The 23,199-nt window shown below is 42.4% G+C and overlaps 1 protein-coding gene across 2 annotated transcripts in view; it reads left to right on the forward strand.

Annotated features, from left to right (window-relative positions):
- Positions 1-19,770, forward strand: part of AKAP2 (A kinase (PRKA) anchor protein 2) — a 120,101-nt gene extending 100,331 nt beyond the window's left edge. The window contains exons 3-5 of one of the 2 annotated variants that reach the window (XM_011966383.1): positions 5,602-5,780; positions 11,658-11,696; positions 17,911-19,770. In XM_011966383.1, coding sequence (XP_011821773.1) covers positions 5,602-5,780; positions 11,658-11,696; positions 17,911-18,009 — 317 coding nt within the window. In that variant the 3' untranslated portion in view covers positions 18,010-19,770. The remainder of the gene's footprint in view (positions 1-5,601; positions 5,781-11,657; positions 11,697-17,910) is intronic. The other variant, XM_011966384.1, reaches the window with a different exon arrangement.
- The last annotated feature ends 3,429 nt before the right edge of the window (positions 19,771-23,199 follow it).

Below are 23,199 nucleotides of genomic sequence, written 5' to 3' on the forward strand. Positions count from 1 at the left end.
ATCAGACCCAACTGGATATTTCAGGATAGCTTTCCCATTTCAAGTACCTAAACTTAATCACAACTGCAAAGTTCTTTTTACCTGTAAAGCAACGTATTACAGGTTTGGGGGATTAGGACTGGGACATTGTTGGTGAGACCATTGTTCTGCCCACCGTAGGAGGCAACACATAGTGTTCATCTTATGCTGATTGAGTGTCTGCCATGTGCCTTGTACTTTTGCCTTCTTTCACACAGTTAATAAGTGGTGAACTAGGATTTGAACCCAGGCAGTCTGGCTCTCCCACCTGCACTCTTGAACTCCTGCAATATCTCTACTTTTGCAATCTGCTTTTTCTCTTATATTTTCTCGTGACCTTAACCATTCCTCTAAGTTTGAGAGTCTGAAACATGATTTATAATGGCTAAATAATACTTCATTGCCTAAATGAGCCATAGCTAACTTAACCATTCTTCAGTAGGAAGATATCTTGCTGTAGTTAAAAAAAGACAGTGCTGAACGTTCTTGTACATGAGCTTTGTGCCCATACTTAATTATTAAATGAACTTGGGCCAAAAAAGTTCCTTGGAAGCTGGTTAACTACTGCACACTAGACAACAGTATTTCCTAAACAGTTTTTCTTTTTTTTTTCCCCCCCGCTTCTGTATTCATTTACTTACTTTAAAATTTTTTAGAGATGAGGTCTCACTGTGTTAACCAGGCTGGTCTCAAACTCCTGAGCTCAAGTGATTCTCTGACCTAAGCCTCCCGAAGTGCTGGGATTACAGGCATGAGCCTCTGCACCTGGCTTTTTTTCTTGAGGTATTTAATAGATTCTATGAAGTGAGGTTTTCTGGTTAAATAAACTTGAGAAATGCTATACTCCCATTCCTGAATTAGAGCTTCCCAATCATACTAACACTAAAACCAGAAGTCCTCTGGTAAACAAATCCCTCTCTCCCTCCTTGTTTTCTTGAACCCAGTGTGTCCCAAGCTTAATTTGACCAAAGATTTTTTTATTTGTGGCGTCAAGTACTATCTTACAAAGCTAAGGTCACAGGACATAATGTAAGAAACACATCTTTGGAGTCAACCAAGTGAAGCCACTTACCCTCAAACACCTTCAAAAGCTTAAGTCTAAAGCTACTCCAGATGGAATAGTTTGAATATAATCACATTTACGAAATAAACTCAAATGTTTCCTATCCTCCACTCAGAATTTCAGTCTAACATTGTTCTAGTGGTTCCTTATGTTCATTTTAGAGGTCACATTATACCTGTTCCTGGCTCTGTAAATGTTAGGACTGGCCGTCAGCCAAGACCAATACAGGTCTGCCCTGAGGTCTACATGGCACTGTGTGTTCATGTTGTTGTTCAGGGATAGTGACTGAGGTCCTTGAGGAGAGCTATTCTGGCCAGGCATGGTGGCTCATGCCTGTAATCCCAGCACTTTGGGTGGGCGAGGCAGACTGATCACCTGAGGTCAGGAGTTCGAGACCAGCCTCGCCAACAATGGTGAAACCTTGTCTCTAGTAAAAATACAAAAATTAGCCAGGCGTAGTGGAGGGTGCCTATAATCCCAGCTACTCAGGAGGCTGAGGTGGGAGAATCACTTGAACCCAGGAGGCAGAGGTTGCAGTGAACCAACATCACCGCACTCCAGCCTGGGCGACAGAGCAAGACTCCATTTCAAAAAAAATGAAAGAAAAAAAAGTGTTCTATAGAGTGTTCAGTGCAGGTGAGGAACTGGATGGCAGGATGTGCTCATTGAAAATGGGGCAAATGTCAGGTGTCACAGGCTATTGAATCATTCATGAGGTGAATAAACCGATAGCAGAGCAAAGTTTGCGGGAGTAAGCAAAGCTGGACCTGGGGTTACTGGGGAAGTGCTGGGTGGGGTACACCCTGGAGCAGTGAAAAAGAAGCACCAAAGGTAACCATCATGGTTTGGGGAGTCTACTGGGGCATGTCCTCTGGGCCAAGGGACTTCAGGGGGCCTTATGAGGTCATGAAAAAGGATGTGATTGAGCTCCCAGGCCTGTGGCACAGACTATTTGTATCACACTCATGTAATGATCGAGACCCAGACAGTGGTGCTGTCTGCAGTGTCTACTATTGGGGGAAGAGCATCCGGAGTGCTGTCAGCATGCTAATGGAGAGGACCTCTGGCTGCAACTCTGGACCTCTGAGGAAGTTGTCAGGTGTGGAACAGGTTTCTCTCCAGCCTTTTAGCAGCCTGTGTGATTCCTAAGATGGCACCCAGAGTTCTGGTGCCTGGTTTGAACCATACTTGGAGAGGAGCATCAGAGATCACAGGGCCCAGCAGAGAAGCCTGGCTGAGCTAGCTTCCCTTCATACTGACCAGAATGATGGCCGGAAGTCTGGGGATGAGGCATAGTGTCTTCTCTCTCTGGGGACCTGTGATAGCCCCTCCTGAGTGGGTAGATAGAACCAGAACATGGGCTTAGTTATCCAAAGGGACCATTCTCAGCCCCCTTGTCCCTGGCAGCCCCTGCTCCAGAACTGCTAAGCCAGCATTTCTTTCCTGTTACTCCTCTGACCTCTAGTGGCTAGAACTGGAAAAACTTGCTCTAGGGATGAAATCATCGATAAGCAGGAAATGTCTTTAATGTTTAATGGCTGAGCACTTCTCTATAGTCATCCTTCACCCTCTTTACAGCATTCTTTCTGCATACATCCCATAATTTAATTCAGCCATCATCAACACTGGGTTTGGGCTCCAGACTGTGACTGTTACTATTTCATGTAACTTGGGATGGAGTTGGCATCTGAGCCTCTGTGGTCATGACATCCACCCTAACTACATCCCAGGATTGTTGCAAGGCTCAGATGACATGAAGCCTACAAAAGTAATGATATATAAATCCGCTTATTACTCCAAAGCCGTTGAGTCTGTGATTCTGTAGACCTAAAATGTTTTAATTCATATATTTTGGTGAAGGCATTTAAGCCCTTTCCTCTAATTCTCTGTGGGAGATTCTGTCCCAATCCATAAGCATTTACTTGTGGTTGTTATGTATATTTCATAATGGACTTACTGATTACTCAACAAACATGAATTTCATACCTCATGCCGTATACCACCGCTACTGCTGGGGTCTGGCAATGACCAGACAGGCAAAGCTCTACTCTAAAGGAGTTTACATTCAGATGAATTAAAGGGATTCATAGACAGGTGAAACGTACCCCCCTGTCCTCAGGATGACATTATAGCTTAATTGAGAAGACAAAAGCTTCAATAACCAGATAAGATTCAAGTCAGTATGTGAAAATGGCCTTCACAGAAATATAAACAGGAGTTCCACTGTGCTGTGTGTGAAAGGGAGAAGCTAGAAGCAATGAATATAGGCTGTGCTTTCTAGGTGTTTAATGCTGGAAGAATGGCTGCTGGGAAGTGATCCGGACACTTGAGAGGTCAACTGGAAAATGATGAAAATTAACCTGGTAACTGGTGTCTATTTTTGGTCCCAGAAGAGATGCAAAAATTGTATGCAGAATATGCATGAAATTGTTCATCTCACCCTATAGTCATATTATTCTTTGAGATTCCAATTAAATAGTAGCTGGATTCATTAATGCTTTCTGTTCTGAATATTAACCTTATAAATATTAACTTTGTCCTCATAAGAACTATCTGAGGTAGGTACCCCTATCATCATACTCATTTTACCGATGAGGAAACTAAGATATCAAAAGAGTAAATAACTTGCACAAAGTGATTTGGCTGCCAAGTCATGAGTTCAAGCCCAAACCGGCTGGCTCCAGAGCTTGCATGCTCACCACTGAGCTATATTGTTTCTTAAGCCTTCAATTAAAAAGTCAATCAGAATTTTCAGAGATGCATACTAAGCGTGCAGGAGTGAGGTGACCTGAATCTATGATTGGTTTAAAATAATTCAGCAAGTCTAAGGAAGGAAGGAAGAGCCAATTATACTAAAATCTTGATAAATGTTTACTCTGGGTGATGTTTATAATGTTTATAGGGGTCATTGTAGTGTTCCCTAATTTCCATAATAAAAAATAGAAACCTTTTCCAGTGAATTTGGAGATCTCGAAATACTTATTATTGTACTGTTAATATCAAAAGACTTTTCAGTTATCCTGGTAATTTAGATCAAAGCAATGAATCTCACTTTTATTAATGTAATGTGGCTATGAAATGGAGTGCCCTTTTCTGTATATTAAAACCTATTTTCCACCTAATCCCCAAATGTGACAGCTGAAAGCTAGGAGAATTTAAGTGATCAGCCCATGATTGAAGTGGGAATATGAAATGATATCTATAGTCAGTCACATAGCCAAGTACTGGAAGAGCAGGAGTTAAAAACCTGGGTTTCCTGGACTCCAGGCCTTTGTAGCTCTCATCAGAAGGAGGTTGCACCAGTAAAGGGCTAAGCAGCCCACATAGAAACATGGACACCAGGCTTCACTTGTGATTCCTGCTACACCAGGCAGTTGCCAAGTTAGAAGCCTGGGATGTAAGATGAAGAAAGGTGAGTCATCTTCAGCTTGAAACTGGAAGAGGTCAAATGGTCCTTTTCCCTCCCAAACGGGGCCATGCAAGCCCCATTTATCTTGTGTGTTTTCTCCACATTCCTTGTTCACAGATTCTAGCCGTGTCAACTACAAAGGGCATAATTGGAAAAATCCTAATTGTACTTGAAGATACTTCTCAGTAGTGCATTTGGGGCTCTGTGGCAATAAACCCACCCCTTGAAAAGCCAGAAGCCAGGGCCAGGCATTTCTTGGAAGGGAGGGATGGAAATGGTCTTGGTAAGGGTGCGTAAAGTCATCACACCACTGTTGAATTAATCACTGACCTCATCTCTCCATCCTGAGGATTCTTGGAGGACATTGCAAGAGCTAAAATCTCCCCATTCCTAAGGCTGGTGTGCACCTTTTCCACTGCCTTTGTTGGTATACACTTCTTAAGGTCTGGGATGCCTTAAACCCTCATGTTTCAGGACCCCAGCAGGTGAGGTAAATGAATGAAGCTGGCCAGTATAAGACTGGGGTGAACTGAGAAGAACAAGCCTCATCCTTATTCAAAGGTTTTATAACAGTGAGCTGTCTGCACAAAATGCCTGGGCAGGTCAGCAGACAACTGGCTTCCTCTGCTATAGAGGATAGACCCTGGTGAGGAAAGCAGGAGGCCTGGGTACCATCACTGGCTCCCTGTGACTTCAGCACAGCCTTCCCTTGGCAGAGCCTCAAGCTCTTTCATCTGTTAAGAAGTGGGTCTCTGAGTCTCCAAGGCGCCACCACCTCTGACAGTCTAATTCTATGATCTGTGATAGGATACATGTCTCAAAACAACTGTGTCTGTCTGTCCAACATATATTTGCAGACTGTGTGCCGGGCCTGTTTGATCTAACTGACTTTTTGGAACTTGGTGTCCTTGAGATCTTTGGATGGGTTTGTGCATTAACCTTAAGTGCTTTGATCCTGTAATATAATAAAATGGCCTACACTTAACCATCATTCTGGTACCATTCTCTGTGTCAGAGGTTGTTGCTCTTTTATTTGCCAGTTTTCTCTTCTTTCTAAAAGCAGTCATGAGCAGACAAGCTTAGAAAGGGTGTTCTCTTCGTGTTGTTTCAGGGAAAATAGAGAAAGTCAAACCTCCTCCATCCCCCACCACTGAAGGCCCCAGCTTGCAGCCTGACTTAGCCCCTGAAGAGGCTGCCGGAACCCAGCGGCCCAAGAATCTGATGCAGACCCTCATGGAAGACTATGAGACACACAAATCTAAAAGGCGCGAGAGAATGGATGATAGTAGTGTAAGTTTTTCCTCCTTTCCTCTTTCACTTCTCTGAGCGCGGCCGTCGGTGTGGCGTGTGGCATTCCAGTCCAGGCACAAATGTGTATGTGGTTGTCTGGTCAGCATTAGGGTTCCAATATAGGTTTTCAAATACGTGGTTTCACATGCCTGGAACTGGGTTTGGGTTTTTGCCTGTTTCAAAAAAAAAAAAGTGTTGATCATGCAGGGAGCTGGTTGTTTGCAGCCAAGTATAGCTGGAGTTGACCAGCAAGGCTAGTGTGTAAGATGTTTGGTGCATAGAAAGACAGCATCCAAGGGCCACACAGGGAGAGGGATGCAAGGGCCCTGAAATCATCCCTAAACACCTGGGAGCTGATTTCTACCATTGCCCAGTAGAGATTGTATTTCTCTAGAGAAGGATGAAGATGCTGTTCCTTCAAAGCTGACCCTCTAGGCAATCCCTAACAATATTACACAGTGCTTAAAAGACCGAGTGTATTTAGGACTGTTAACAAGCCCATGTGCATAGCTTGACAGCAAAGAGCCAGTTAAAATGACAGTTGAAAACCACATGGCTACTTTGCTACCCCCAAACCCTAGGAACTTTGCACATAACGTTCACATTAACTGTGAAGGAAGTCATCTGCTCTGTGGTTTCTTTCTCCAGTTAGAGACGTAGGAACTGTTGCTCTACACAGTCCCAGGAGCCTGGAGATCAGCCTCAGGGTTCATGCCAGCTTCCTATGGGTCTTCTGGCACCAGCCTCTTAGCACATATTGAAGTCACCACCTCCTCCCCTGACTGCACTCAAGTCACAAATAGCTTGGGTTGGTTGAGGATCCTACCCAGTTTACCTGAGACAGTCCTGGCTTATGCCCGTTGTGATGCTGGGATTATTAATATCCCCTTTCACTCTTTTGTTGTTGTTGAGACAGGGTTTGTCTCTGTTACCCAGGCTGGAATGCAGTGATGTAATCATGGCTCATTGCAGCCTCGACCTCCTGGGTTCGGGCAATCCTCCTGCCTCAGCCTCCTGAATAGCTGGGACCACAGGCATATGTCACCACACCTGGCTTATTTTTTAACTTTTTTGTAGAAAGGAGGTCTCATTATGTTGCTCAGGCTGTTCTTCAACTCCTGAGCTCAAGGGTATATTCCCACCGCAGCCTCCTAAAGTGCTGGGATTACAGGCATGAGCCCCTGCACCCAGCCTGCCTTTCCCCCTTGAAAGTGTCCCAGTTTGGGTGATAAACCATCTGGTCACCTTAAACTTGAATACTATGGGGTTCACAGTAAGAATTTCCTGCTGCTGGCCGGGCACGGTGGCTCACGCCTGTAATCCCAGTACTTTGGAAGGCCAAGGCAGGCAGATCACGAGGTCAGGAGATCGAGACCATCCTGGCTAACACGGTGAAACCCTGTCTCTACTAAAAATACAAAAAATTAGCTGGGCGTGGCGGCGGGCGCCTGTAGTCCCAGCTACTCGGGAGGCTGAGGCAGGAGAATGGCGTGAGCCCGGGACGCGGAGCTTGCAGTGAGCCGAGATCGCGCCACTGCACTCCAGCCTGGGCGACTGAACGAGACTCTGTCTCAAAAAAAAAAAAAAAAAAAAGAATTCCCTGCTGCTTTATTGCCTTTATATCCTAGCTGGCTAAGTTAAAGGATTTCTGGAGTTGAAGCCCAGATACTGAAAGTTGCTTTCAAAATATATGGTGGTAAAGAAAGGAAGAAAGCAGATGGATATCTGGCAGCTGGCTACTCACTTGGCATCTCCCAGGCTTTCCCTTGTGTTTACACCTGAACTGCATGGAGCGCTGTCTCAGTTGCTGTATTAGGTTGCAGCTATTCTACTGGGCTGTTCACTGTATTAGACACTGGGATGACGCCTGGCCCTGGGTAGCTGCTGCAGACATTTCCACTGCTGAACTTCACTGTAGGGGAGCCAGCAGCTCCATTCGTGAGCCTGTAGGATTTTTCCCTGGCTCCTCAGTCACTTTCACCAGCCCTTCTTTGAAGCCCCACTTCAAAGGATAAAGTTTACCTTAAGAATTTTCGGGAGGCTAGATCATTTTGAAGCTTGGTGCTCTAGGTGTCTGGTTTCTTTTCTCCCAGCGACTCTGCTCAATACATCAGCAGCTTTGGCAGAATTTAGCCAAGTGGATGCCCCACACTCTGATGTGGATGGGGAAGAACAAGTAGAACCACTTAGCATGTGACCCACGCGAGTGTTTGCTGAGCACACTCTACTTGCCACTTGTGTGTGTCTTTTGCGTTGGAGTGCAGATGATAGGGAAAAATACTCCATACAGACGGGTAGAGGCAGTTCTCACTCATTTCATAAAAGCAGAGGGCTGGAAACTCTTTCGTGCACACGCTGACACTCTGGCAGCCACCTAACAAATGCCAACCAGGTTGGATTTTTTCCTTTGCATGAATGAAGCTGCTTAGAATCAGTGTTTTAATATGCTGATTGCCCTTCACTTACGAAGTGAAGAGGCAGCCTCCTCTCTCTATATTTCCCAGTAAATAAACATTTTGAAAAAGGAAGAGACCTAACTAATTAAGCTGTTAATATCCCTGAATCTTGGATTCAAAGCCAAATGTTTTGCACTGTTATTGCTGTTACAACAGAACCAAGTTTACTGTTCTTGAAAATTCTTAGGATCAGGACAAAATCTACCAATCTACCAATATGCTCATTTAAGAGTTCAAATCTAAAACAACAAATTCAGATTGCTTCTAAAGCAAACATATGATCATCAGTCAGGCTTCAAATGAGAGCCCTCTCCTAGCCCTTCCAATTCAGGGGACCTTTTCTCCTTTATCTATGTCGATCACTGGTGAATGTGTTGAAGTTTACCTGTAGGGATGAACAAAGATTCATTTTTTTCCTGACTGATCTGTGGCCCCTTTTCCATTTTTTTTCTTTAATACCAGAAGGATAGTAATAGACAGCAGATGGATTGCTGGGGGGTTGAGTTATGTAACTGGCTTACCTATCCGTAGAAGCATAAAGTTAATTCTCTTAAAGGTAAAGTAATTCTGGTCTCTAGCCTCCATTTACATACACTATTCTCACGGAGAAACATGGCTTCTGAGACTCTCCACCCTCTAAGCACCTCAGTGGCTCACACCTACATACCCAGCATCTCCCCATGTTATGCAGCATCACCCCTGGTACCTCCATTTGCCGACATTCTTTCCAGTAAGCCACTTGGCAGCGTTTTGACATGCCCTTTTGGAGATGATAAATCATACCTGAGAATCAGTACCTGTCACATGATTAGAATACAACCATGTGTTTGGCCATTGAAATTAGCAGTTCTTTGTGAATTAAGCAAAAATAATAATTATTTTTTATTCTTTCGAAGGAGAAGGCAGAGTTAAAAACAAGACAGGCACTGATCATTGGAATATGTATAAAGTGCGATATGTTAGACACAATGATACTGAGGAGAGTGAAAGACAGAAGGAGAAGAATAGAATGTAGCTATGGCGGAAGTTTTGCTGAGTGAGAAACACTGATCTTTGCCATCAAAACAACTTCAGTGTCCCCTGAGGCCCCGAGCCCCGAGCACCATCAGAGTTTTGGTGGCCTCTGGGGTCCTGTCCACCGGGACTCAGCTCAGGGCCCTGCTCTCTCCAGTTTTCCACTTTATAAAAAGTCATATGCAGAGAGGCCCCTGGCTTATGGGAGTCAGGGAGTGGTGTTATCCAAAGGTTATCCCCAACCAGCCATATTTGTTACTAACTCAGAACTTGAGCAAAGTACTCCCTTTAGTGGCCACAGTCTTCACCCACCTGGGCTGATTTCTTTGTCCTGCATATTGAAGTCACCAATGAGTGTCTCCAGCCTCACTTATTAATGGACCTCTTGGCTAATTCTGGGGACAGGAGGATTACTATCCCCACCCCCACCCACTTACCCAGGGCTGTTTACCAACTTATGCAAGGCCTTTGTGTGAATTAGGAAAAAAGTCACCCTTGTTCCTCTATGAAGATGCAGCCCTGCACCAGCCACACATTTTGGGGGTAGAGTAGGAGACTGGGCTTTAGTACCATTCATCCCTTTAGTCTGATGCTTTTGTGCAGTGCACGCACCACACACGCAGATGCAGCAGTCCTATTCATATTGTGAGTTTCTCTTATCTGGAAATGTTCTCTTATGTAGAAGTGTCCCCTTATCTGGGTCTCATACCATTTCTGCTCAGTCATGCAATTCCTAATGGACGAGTGAATCCTAGTTTCCTAAAGGGCTTCTTGATGCCTTGCAAAGGGACTGCCTCCAAGGTGGGGTTGCCCACTCATGGATCTGGAAGACATTTGGATCAGTGGGCACAAATGATGGACTATTTGGATGTTTTTCCTTCAGGCATGAAGAATCCCTTTAGGAAACTATGACTCATCAGTCTGTCCTAAGTGACATGACTGTATTTAGGCAAACAGTATTTTTCCAGCCAATTATTTCCCTAACCTGACCTGAGCCTCAGAAAGTCAGTGATGCTCATAAACATCTCGAGGGTTTGCTTTGCCTTTCTCAGTTGGAGGGATGCTGACCAGAGTCCAAATCACAGCCTTCTGGATGTTCAGCCCCATCTTTACTTCTAGCACAGGATCTGCTCTCAGTGGGGTTTTCTTGTGTGCGCGCTCTCTCTCTTTCTCATCCCATGACTTAATTACTGAGAGGTCATCCAACCACTCTGTCTTGTCTTAGAACAAGAGAAGACCTCGTCAGTTTTCCTGGGCTGCGTGAAAACTGAGAGTTCCTGCACACATTACCCTTCCAGACCAGGACATGCATTGAGAGTTGTGGCCATCGTCTCGCTCAGTGGGTGAAGGAAGCCCATCTGCCTCCTGTTCCCCCAGACTCTACAGGAAACTCAGTGATGCCTTGTGCTTCCCTAACTCTCTCTTGGGTTCTCACTCATACCCTAGTGAAGGTGCAAAGGAGAGAGAAGAGCTCCTGACTTGTCAGCCCCCAGCCATTAGCCCAATCATGGCAGAACTATAATTCCTAAGTGTTACATATAAGAAGCAGTCAGCGATCACAGATGTGGGAGCCCACCTAACTAGTCTATGGCTATCAATGCCCCAAACCAATAAATGCTGTAAAGGCCCCAAGCAGTGTAAATGTGTGCTCATTACCATAATTCTGGAGAGGGATGTCCCAAATCGGTCCTGCTGTCTCATTTTTCATTGTCAGGCCATTTTTTTCTGTACTTTGCGGAAGACTTTTAGTCCCCTGTAGGAACAAAAGGATCATTTCAGTTCCTAAGTGCTCATACTAATAATCCTAAATAATCACCTGAAATTGCTATCAAAGGATGATCCCACTTTCAGGAACTTACCCAGGTCCCCACGGTTCTGACGAGGGAGGCTGTGTGGTCTCCCTAGGCAGGACTACCCTTAGGCCAGTTTCGGAGAATCTGCCTCCACAAACCAACTCCTGTGATTAGGATCTTCTTTTAATGGAACAACAGGTTACACGACGGCTTTGGGGTTCAGAGAAACATATGGGAAGAGAAAGGCTATTTGGCTACAGATTCTAGCAAATCCAAAATGGCCCCAACAACCTTGCTGGTGGGCAGCTGGTTGTGTACAGAGGGGAAGGAATCTTGTTAATTCAAAGGGCAGAAAATGAAAGCAACGTTTTGAATTAGCAAAGTACGGCTTATCTGATATTTTTATTAGTGAACAATAGGGTATCTAGTTGCTGCAAAGGAAAGACTTATAAACTAATATCAGTTGGAGAAAGTTTTGGCATGGGTGTAGAATGGCCTCCTGGTATTACTTCCCCTCCCATCTTCTTCTGGTGTGGTGCCTGTTCCCGGCTAGGGGGTGTTCTGTAAGTGTGTCACTGCCATGTACTAACCCTGGTCTTTTCCCTCTCTGCCAGTACACTTCTAAGTTACTGTCTTGCAAGGTGACTTCCGAGGTACTTTTCAATTTGTTTGTCTTGGTCTTACTGAATGCATGATCCAGCTGCATGCTGTTGTGGTTTGCCATTTCCTGAGGAGTTAAATGAAAATGGCAAGAAAAATGACTTGTCTCCATATGTATTTTTTTGTGCCTTTTCTGAACTATGGGACTGCCTCAAAATGTTGGAGTCCATGCAACAGTGATACACAATGGTGTGCTTTGCCGTGCTGTGCTGTGGGGGCGAGTGGGAGGGTACTGGGGAAGACCTTGCCTGCTCACGGATCTTGAAGACGTTTGGACCAGAGAACATAAGTGATGGGCTATTTTGGTTTTTAAAGTTTCTTTAGGAATTAATAGCAAGTATACTTGGTCTGGTTGGAAAACAGTGCAGCTCATACAGATTGAGCTATTGATTTTCACCCATTCTTTGTTTACCTTAACATAAAGCTAGAAAGCTCCATTTTATAGATTTAATATGAACCATCCTAATCTACAAATTTATCAAATGTGAACCATCCCAGGCCTCCCTCCCTCCAATCTTTAAACGTGTATTTTTTAGAAACTCTAAGCCTTGATTTCTCCAAAAGCCTCCTTGTTTAAGAGACAAGGTCTTACTCTGTTGCCCAGGGTGGAGTACAGTGGTGCAGTCAGAGCTCACTGTAGCCTTAACCTCCTGGGCTCAAGCGATCCTCCAATCTCAGCCTCCCAAAGGGCTGGAACTACAGATGTGTGCCACCATGCCCAGCTAATTTTATTTTATTTTATTTTTTTTGTAGGGACAGGGTCTCTCTATGTTGCCCAGGCTGGTCTCAAAATTCTGGCCTCAAGTGATCCTCCTGCCTCAGCCTCCAAAAGCATTGAGGTTAGAGGTGTGAGCCACTGTTCCCAGACCCCAAAAGTCTTCTTTCCTTTTACACAGATTTCACAAATATATGTGCTATGAGAAGGCATATTTTTCTCTCTTAATTTTTTTTCTATTTTGTCCAGTTTTTCTTTTTGCTGAGAAAACGCAATATTTTTCATATTTTTATTTCTGTATTTTATTTTGATTTTAAAAGAATCATTTCAAATATACAGAATTGTAGAGAGAATCATTCGTTCATTCATTGAACAATTTTTGAGGCTCTACTATGTGTCAGGCATTGTTCTGGGTTCCATGAATACAGCGGTCAACAAAACGAGTTCCTGATATCATGGAACTGGCATTCAAAATAATGTAAGATAATAAAATAATAAAACCCACCTACCCAGCTTTGTCCATTCTTATCATTTCATGATATTTAATATTTTTAAAAGAATACAATTTAAGCCCTCTCGTTACTTCTCCCAGTTCCCTCCTCCCCTACAATCTCGCAGAGGTAACTATTTTTGAGCTTGTCGTTCATCATTTCTGTGCATGGTTTTATACTTATACTATACATGTATATATACATAAATGACACCTTATTTTTGCATGTTTAAAGACATTCTATAAATGGTAAATCATGTTGTAGTATCTTCCGCTCCTGACTTTGTTCTGTCTGCATTGTTTTTAGATGTGTCCTTGTTGATCACTGTGGCTCTGGTTCATTCTTTATAACTGCTGTATGGTATTCCATTGAATGAATATATCACTATTTATTCAATCTTCTATTATGGAAATGTAGACGATTTCCAGTTTTTCTTACCGTTAGAAATAATGCTTTTATGAATGTTATTATACATGTCTCTTTATGTACCTATGGAAGAACCTCTCTATATCTAGGACTAGAAGCACTGGCTACTAGCCCGATACATCCTAACATTTACTAGATATTGTAAATTATTTTTCAAGTTGGTTGCATTAACCTGTGGCATAATAAGTTTTTGGTCTCTCATTTAGCCAAAGAATTATATTTAAATATAGAGCTGACCTGCTGATTATCAGTAATTTTCTTTCATAAGATATCAAATGAATACTGAGAATGTCATTCTGTACCTTCTTTAATGTCTAATTGTGATTCTCATCTGGAGGATGGCAGTTTGAAAATTAGGACTTAGCCCATCTCCCCTTTGAGTCCATTTAAAACAGTGAAAATCTGGTCAAATATATCCAAGGAAGATAGAGTTGGGCCCACTCTGTCTTCAATTTAAAAGCAGATTGGAAGATGAAATGTAAATATTAATATGAATAGGGTGATACTGTTTAACATATCTGTCTTTTGTTTCATATGTCCAAATTAAAATTGTCTCTATTGATTGCTATTCAAAGTTAAGCAGTTCACTTGAATTCCCTAAGCATTAGAGAGAAAAATTAATATTAAAGGGTTGTGGAGAGAGAATTGTTTTTTATTCCCCACCAGACCTGAATGTGAATTTGTGAAAGCAATAAAACTTTATTTATTGATTTATGTAGTTTTCTTTTTTTTTTTTTTTTGGAGACACAGTCTCACTCTGTTGCCCAGGCTAAAGTACAGTGGTGTGATCTCAGCTTACTGCAACCTCCGCCTCCCACGCTCAAGCGAGTCTCGTGCCTCCACCTCCTAAGTAGCTAGGACTGCAGGTGCCAGCCACCATGCCCAGCTAATTTTTGTATTTTTAGTAGAGACAGGTTTTCACCATGTTGGCCGGGCTGGTCTCGAACTCCTGATCTCCAGCAATCTGCCCACCTTGGCCTCCCAAAGTGCCTGAGCCACTGCACCCAGCCACAATAAAACTTTAAATCAGATCCTTTTTTGTTTTCCCCTTTCCATTTCCATGGGGAGTGTTGATTGCTCCTCTCTGATGTGTCTCCTTCTGGACTCCTTACAGTCATTGGGCAGCAATGTAGGCTGGTGGCCTCAAGCATCAACTCTGCACCCAGAGTGCGGAGTTCAAATCTTGGTTTTGCCTTCTGCTAACTGGGTAATTCTGGGCAAGTTACTTAACCTCCCTGTGCTTCAGGTTCTTCATATAAAAAATGGGAGTAATAACAGCATAAATTTTGTAGACTAGTGGTGAGGATTCAAACAGTAACATAGAACTTAGGACGTGAGTACGTCTATTATTAGAGCCCCAGAGACATGTGCCTTTTTGCCCAGAAAATAAAGGAATGAACTTTAGAAAGTAAAGTTAATATGCAGTAATAAACTAGTAATAAAAGCTCTAAATTTGCTAGAGATTCACACATGCGCGCACACACACACACACACACGTCTGAATTAATTACAGAATAGATGTTCATTCAAATACCTTGGTTTTTGAAACTTCTGAAGACCAGTTGTGGGGCAGCTGTACTCCCAGACAGCCCTGGGTCATAAGCCTTATGAACCCAAAGACAGCTTTATATCAAGGTTGCCAGGTATTTCAGTAATGATGTTTATTTTCTTGTCTGTGCCATTACTAGCGGCTTTAGATTTCACTAGAAATTTATTGTATGGCCATGGTAAGTGATTGTGTGACCATGGTAAGTGGGCATACAAACTAGGGGAATTAATGAAGAAAAGAGAGCTCATTGTTGGTGTAAGTGAATTATTTGAGCTCTTGACAAGTAGACGTCCAAACCCAAGCTATGTTAAACGTTTCCATAGTTATGAATATTATTTTTCTGCCCATTACACTTTTCATCGCTAAGCTCCATGAGGGAAGGGACTATTCTATCCTCAACAAGAAGCACTGTGCCTTATACTTGGTAGGAAACTAATAAATATGGGTAAATTGGATCTATAGATGGCTTGTAACAAGAGTTCCTAAAGACTAGAGCAAACTCAATTTGCCCAAGTTGTTTGAGAATCAAAATAGGGTTTAAATAACAAGACGAAAAACATTCCAAGAGGATGGGGATCATAATTTTTAGAACTTTAGATTTATTTTTAGCTTTGATGTAAACCTTTCTGTTTGTATCTGCAATCTGAAAGGCAAAGAGACGATCCTTTTATACAATGTAGAGTTCTTTATAAAATGCCTGATATTTGTATGCCACTTCATAATGTATAAATCCCTTTCACGTGATGATAGAAGTAATTATTCCATCATATTAGGCTCTATTTGAGAGCTTACTATGCACTGGGAACTATACTTTACAAACATTGCCTCATTGATTTCTCTGTCCAACTTTATGCTGTAGTTTTTATGATCCCCATTTTATATGGGGATACTGAGGCACAGGGGTAAGTGACTTTTCCAGGGTCACAAGGATTTGAAGTAGACCTGCTGGACTTCAGAGACCACAGTGCCTTCTGAGTAAGCCTGTGAAGTGGAGTAGCTGTGTTCTCCATGTTATAGATAAGAAATGTGAGATAAAAGATGAACAACAGAGGACAAAACTGGAAATAGAGCCCAGGACTTCCACGTGCAGCCCAGTGCTGTTTTTCAGTTCTGTGCTACCACACATTAGACTATTAGAAAAATTTCTCTATTTAACTATAGCAGATTTGGAAGCATGCTTTCCTCCTGCTAATTTCTTATTCTTAGATATCTGTGGATATTGAGTGAGTGACCATGATATGCTTATATGCAAAACACATTATGCAAAACACACATGGCTTATGTGCTTAACAGTGCATCATTCATTCAGCAGACATGACTGAGGAGGAATGGGGGAGGCTTCCCAGAGGAAAACATGTTGAAGCTCTTGGTGGTGCATTTATTTGGCAAAGGTGCAGAGAAGCAGGTTGAGATGGACCCCCTGATCTCCCATCTACCCAGAATCTGCTTATGTCTCGGCTCCCACCTCAGCCTGTAACTGCATCTCCTTGCTTCTCTGGAGTTGCCAACTGTATTAGTCAATTTTCATACTGCTATGAAGAAATAACCAAGACTGGGCAATTTATAAAGAAAAGGAGGTTTAATGGACTCACAATTCCACATGGCTGGGGAGGCCTCACAGCAGAAGGCAAAGGAAGATCAAAGGCATGTCTTAAATGGCAGCAGGCAAGACAGTGTGTGCAGGGGAACTGCCCTTTATAAAACCATCAGGTCTGGTGAGACTTACTATCATGAGGACAGCATGGGAAAACTCACCCCCATATTCAGTTACCTCCCACGAGTCCCTCCTGCTACACGAGAGGATTATGGGAGCTACAATTCAAGATGAGATTTGGGTGGGGACACAGCCAATCCATGTCACCACCATCACTGTCCCTTGCCTAACTGATTATATTTAGAATAAGCAATGCCTTCGTTGCAGTTTGGATAATCAACCAATGTTGGCTCTATTGGACTTTTCTTTAAAATCAGAAACTATACGTCCTAAGCAAATGCCAGAGCAACTGGTAAGAAGGCCTGGGCTTGTTTTTGCTGCAGTGTCATGATATAGAACCATTTTTCATATGTTGGCAACCTAAATGCCATTAATCTGGAATCTTTTCTTATCAAACTGAAACTGGAGCAGATAGGCTGAAGTCTCTTCTCAGGAGTCCATGGACTGCTCTAGTGAATGGAAGGAAGGGAGGCTCTCCCTCAGTGGTAGTGAGCCTACTTGTCCTTAATGTTGTCACCTTTCATTTCATTGATTAGCATATGGGGTCTGAAGTTGCATCAGAATGCTGAGATTGCTTTTATTGATCCAATAACTTTTTTTTTTTTTTTACATGTAATGGCTTTTTTAGTTTAATTTTGCCCAAGTAGGTTTTTGTACTATAAATATCATCATGGCTTATATAGATTTGCAAAGCTTGATGGACTGAATCCACACTGGTCTCATTGTTTGGAATTATTTTCTGGATTGCTTGTTTATGAAGAGACTGAGATCATCTATAGTGTGCTGTCCAATATGGTAATCACTAGTCACATGGAGCTATTCAAATTAAAATTAACTAAAATGAAATAAACGTAAATATTTAGCTTTTCAACCACACTAGCCCTATTTCAAGTGCTCAATAGCCACGTATGGCTAATGGCTACCATACTGGATAGCAGAGATACATTTTCATCATTGCACAAAGGTCAATTGGACAGCACTGATCTGTCGCGTGTAGAGATCTGCTTTATCTGAAAACTTGATGCAGAATCATAGCTAGTTCAAAAACTTGCAGAACATTTCATGAAAATCAAATCTCTCTATAGTGAAAACTAGGAGTCAAGTAGCAGATGAATTTTGGCTGTGAGACGAATGCATAACCAGAACCACCCATTATTCCCCTTTTCCAGTGTCTCTCCTGTCTCCCAGCAGTACTTTATCACTTTCTCCTCTCAAGTTGATAAACAGAAAGGAAGAAAGAAACAAAGAAGTTGGTTTGTGTTCATAATTAACATCCATGAACTCTGCATAATTTTTTTCCCTCTCTTTACAGGTCCTTGAGGCCACACGGGTTAATCGAAGAAAGAGCGCACTAGCTTTGCGCTGGGAAGCAGGGATCTATGCCAACCAGGAGGAAGAAGACAATGAATAAACTTCCTTCAACCCAGGAAGCGTCTGTGGTGCTTGGGAGACCAAGAAACCAAGAAATTTAACAACTGAAAGCATTTTAATGGACTATTTATTAAAGTGCAAACAAACTCAGCAATCCTTATGTAGACCAGAAGCTGCAATACACAATGATGAAACAAAAAGGAAGTCCACCCATCAGACTCTGGACACCCAGGAGTCAAAAGAGAAAGGACTTTTTTTGGTGACTCAATCCCCGTGTCTGGTTTTGGGCCAATCCACAATGGATCCAAAAGGACAAACGATGTTACAAGCAAATCAACATAGTTGCTACAGGCAGAACTGAGACCAGCCTCTCCGGGTGATGAAGGACAATGGTGATAGGGCCACTTAGAGAGCAGTAGGGCCCAGGCTGGTGCAGCCTACATGGCACAGGATATTTCCCTGCACCAGTTTCCCACCTGTCGCTCACAGCATCGGAGGGTGTTGCATTAACTCCATTTTCTCCAGCAGCCATAAAATGAATGGCGTTTCTCTCCATATTTGCCCAGAAGAGGCAGTTATGATTCCACTTCTCTTACATTTAATTATTTTTAATTGAGAACAACTCATGATCACAATTCATAAAATCCATATTTTAAGACAATATTTCTTCATGTTGCAAACACAATCTATTCTACATGAGGAGGCTGAGAAAGGGGAAGAGAAAACCAAACCAAATGGATGATGTTAGCTTTAGGATCGTGTCTGCTTATAATATTCACTGATCTGCAGTTTATGAGAACACATTTTCACAGTTACGTTTCTTCATAGGAAAACTATATTTAGTGGGCAACAACTATTTTTATGATGGGATGGGTGAATATATACATGTATAGAATCTGTACACATTGAACAACTTGGTTCAAGATGGTGGGGGCATTTTTAGAGTGGCAATAATTGAAAAAAAGGTGAACTCTGCCTTGGAGAGGTAGATGACAAGAAATAAAAAGGTGTTTATAACTATTTTGTTTTATAAAGTGGGCCTTAGAGATAGGAAGAAGAATGATGGATTCTTTTTGGATCAGTCAGAAAGGAGACAGGAAAGAAAAGTCAGGAAGGTAGAGAGAGAAAAAGGGAGGGAGGGAGGAAGAATGGGAACAAAATAGGAGGTAAGAGATACTATTTTTGCTGAGCAACCAGTGTTTTTCAGGATGCTACAAAGGAAAATATAGAATAGAAATTTAAGTACAGGCTTGGAATCAGCTACAAATCCTAAAGATGGGGTGAGTGTGTGTGTGTGTGTGTGTGTGTGTGTGTGTGTACACCATTGTGTGTTTGTGTAAAATGCGTATGTTCAGGAGTAAGGGTGTATGTGTGTATGTATGTGGATTAAAATTCCAGAGTGACCATGGCACTTGGGTGTACAGGTAATTCCTCCAAAGCTGTTTGCTGGCTTCAGGAGTGGAGTGAGAATTTCTTTTTTATGAAAAGGGATATAAAGGCACCGAGCTGATGCAGTATTTGTAATATTAAATTGACCTAACAAGGTATTTGCATGAGTCACAATTGCAAAGTTTTGAGCAGTTTTGTAATTTGACATTTAGGAAAGTCTCCTATTTATTCTCATGCTTTATATTCATGCTTAGTATACTATAGAGGATGCCAGCTTTAATCTTTCTGTCATTTAAAGCAATATGATAAGGGTATTCAATAATTGGGTGCCCTAAATTTCTGGATGAGAAAATTTTCAGTTCTGGCCTTGAGAAAAAAAAACAACCAGCCTTCTTTTTTTTTTTTTTTTTTTTTTTTTTTTTTTTTTTCTTTTTTTCTCCTTTGTTTTAAAACTGTGGTTTTTAAAAAAAGCAATAATTAAGTCAGACCTCACTAAAACTCATTTTTGTTTTTATATTATGTCATAAGCTCTAGTGTGTTATTCTAACAAGTAGCAATTTCACAAAATTTGTATGTAGATGTTAATGCACATTTCCTTCTTTTATTAGACTAGTGTTGACTCTGGGGGGGACATGTATTCACAGATGAGAAGTAGGCACAAAGTAAAAAATGGAACCATCTACTAACAAGGATCCTTTAAAACTGCCAAGGGAACCAGTAACTTGAAGCCACATTCTACAGATGGCAGCCAAAAGAGCACATGGGCAATTGGCACCATCTTTATATGGTTCGTTCTCCTGAATATTTTGAATGAATTCTCAACAAAATGTGCTAGCCGCTAGGGTCACAAAACAAGTAAGATCCCTGTTGCAAGAAATTCATTTTATAGTGAGGGAGGCTGGCATGGAGACTAACATTCTCAGGAAAATGAGATCCGTGTTAGATTAGAAGTCCTGACATGAAATGGGAGGACCCAGGAAGGAGGATTGTCTTTACCTGAGGATTTCCAGCCAGAGGTCCCAGATGCCTGGGCTGAGAACCCAGCAATAGGGGGCATTCCCAAAGCAGACACAGGGATAAGAACAGAGGAGGCAGTAGCATTGCACAGCCCCAGGCACAGTGGCAGTTAGGATGGCTGGAGAGTAGGATAGTTCTATGGATTGCACAAAAAATGTGATGTGCTTCATGTTGTCTCTGACTCATGGATCTGGTAGAGACCATAGACATGATATAGACTAACTTCCCCGTTTTTCACAAGAGGAAACCATCCTTATGACTTACCTTAAAGTTTTTTGTTCTGTTTTGAAGGAAACCATGTGCTACATGAAACCTACATTTGACAAGAGAATGTACAGCTAAGAGAAAAGCTTAAGAGGCCACACTATTGATGGAATCGCTTTAGAGGCAGATGAAGTGGTCTTTGACCACAGTTGACTGAACCAGAGCACTTATTGCTTAAAGATACAGAGCTGGGGGTTCTTGGGCCATGCTCCGTGTGTGGATAAGGAAAGACATGCTGTTTCTGGGACTCTCCCACAGTCACAAAGCTGTTTTCACTGTGGCCCCTACATCTCTTAACTTTTGCTAGTACTCCTGTGCTGCCTTCCGGATTACTGCTGTCTATTTTCTTGCTCCACTCACTCAAGATCCTAATATAATCCCATTAAAATGTAAATTACAGTTTACTTGGGAGAGCCAGATTTTCTCTGTGCTCTTGAGTTTTTTATTCATTCAAGAAACCTTGGGCCACCGCTTTGTACATAATACCGTGCTAGGCTCTGGGATCCCAACTGGACCCTTTTAACTTTCTGAAGATGGGACCGTCCCCTGGAGGAAAGTCATTCCTGCCTAATCCATCGAGAGAAAGAGGCTTACGAAAAACTTTGCCTCTGATGCTCGGCCCCACCCCCAAATAGCACGCAAGCTTGTTAACCTCACCTCTTACAAAATGTTTAGATTCTGTAGATGTTAAAAGACTTTCTGGAAGTATTGCATTCTGCCGTGTTTATAGGTGTTCACTTTCCTCCGCAGCTGATTAACTACTGACATGCCTTGGCTTTCTCATCCAGAAATTATGGAAACAGGGTCTGTCAGTGGCAGGAGGCCGGGCTGTGTTTTACTTGGATGACACAATGCAATTTACTTGCCTATTCATACCCATGCATGCTGCTCACCCTAGACAATGACATATAAGCCGTATATAGATCAATGTCCACATATATATACACACACACATATATGTATAAAGCGTTACAAGGAACACTAAAACAGTGTTGATTCTTGTCTCTGAAGATGAGTAATTAAACCTTTTTTTTTCCCAACTAAAGAATGGATTTAATTAAACTAGGTATTGAAAAAAAGTAGCCTAAGTGTTAGAGATGGTGAATATATTCCATTTTAGTTTAAAGAACCAATTTCCTGAATTTTAAGCATTCAGTGAGCTGCCAATTTTGATTTTGTGTTGCTCTTTACCCAAATTATGTTTTCTTTGTTTTTCTTTTTTGGGGGGAGGAGGGGGAAAAAGCAGCAATACTGTGTTTGGAAATTATACTCTGTATCTGGCTTTCCTGTGTATGTTAACCACTTAAATGTTATTATCCTGCTTTGGTTTTATAGTGATTGTGAGGCATTCAATGCAAGTATACAGTTATTTTCTCATTAAAATCCAATGTGTGTTGAGTTTTTATAAATAATGGCTGCTTGTTTGACCATGAGGGAGGGTGGAAGACTAGGCCAAACAGTGGCACGCCAGCGTCCTTGGCCGCTACTGTGTGACAGCTTCTGCTTCCTCATGTTTGGAACAAAGGAACCAATCCGAGCTGAGGGGACACTGCTGCACCAGGCTGTTCCCACAGTCCCCTTTTCAATGCTGTCCCCAGCCACCCTGGCTAGATGCCAGAAGCTGCAGGTGCCTCTTGAGGACATAGACTCGAAGCCACAGCAAGAGCTGGACAAACAGCAGGATGAACTGTAAATTCCAGCCTTGCCTGTAGCTTTGGGCTCTAACCTTTAGAATACATTCTGAGCACCTGTATTTGGCTCTCCTCTGCAAGGAATAGCTGATGGCTACATGTTGACATGAAGGACTCCTTTTGTTGTATTCAACATAAAGCCCCTTTCCCCAAACTCTTACTCTGGTTTCTTTATTTTCCTACTCTTCTACCCCCAACTCTTTTTCTTTTCTTTCTTTTTCTTTTTCTTTTTTTTCTAGAGCTTTATTATGGTATAATTTACTTAACAAAATTTACTCATTTCAAGAGCATGCGAAGACCACAGGTTTATCAGGAAGCATCCTCACCACATTTCCGCCTGTCCTCCCTTCTACTTCCTCCCTCCCGCTTCAGTCTCTAGCTCCTCCATCCCATCACTCAGCCCTGGGCCCCTGGCCCCTGACCATCAGTTTCCTGGTCTTTCCCTCGGCCCCTCCTCTTCCTGGTACTTCCTTTCCAGCTGCCTTTTTCTCTCTCTCCCCATTTGTAACTCTTCCAGCCTTTTTCTCCTCAGGATTTCCAACCATATATTCCTGTTCTGAGCATCTGGGGGTGTTCTGTGGCACCTGTCGGGGCTGACATCTTTCGACCTCTAAGTGGTAAGAGTTCTGAATTGGGAAGTGGGGGCACCCCTTTAAAAATTTGATCAAAGTCTAGAAACAGTGGATAACACTTGTGAATGTCACTGAGAATGTGACAGGCACTCCAGGCTCTCCATGACTGTGATATATTTATATTGATTTCCATTTTACACAGTAGGAAACTGCAGCCCCAGGAGGTTAGTTTTTCAATGCATGGCTTGTAAATGGTAGTGCTTGCATTTGAACCCGGGCTCTTAACCGCTCTTCCCA

Source organism: Mandrillus leucophaeus, unplaced genomic scaffold, assembly GCF_000951045.1.
Source record: "Mandrillus leucophaeus isolate KB7577 unplaced genomic scaffold, Mleu.le_1.0 Scaffold76, whole genome shotgun sequence".
NCBI classification, from domain to species: domain Eukaryota; kingdom Metazoa; phylum Chordata; class Mammalia; order Primates; family Cercopithecidae; genus Mandrillus; species Mandrillus leucophaeus.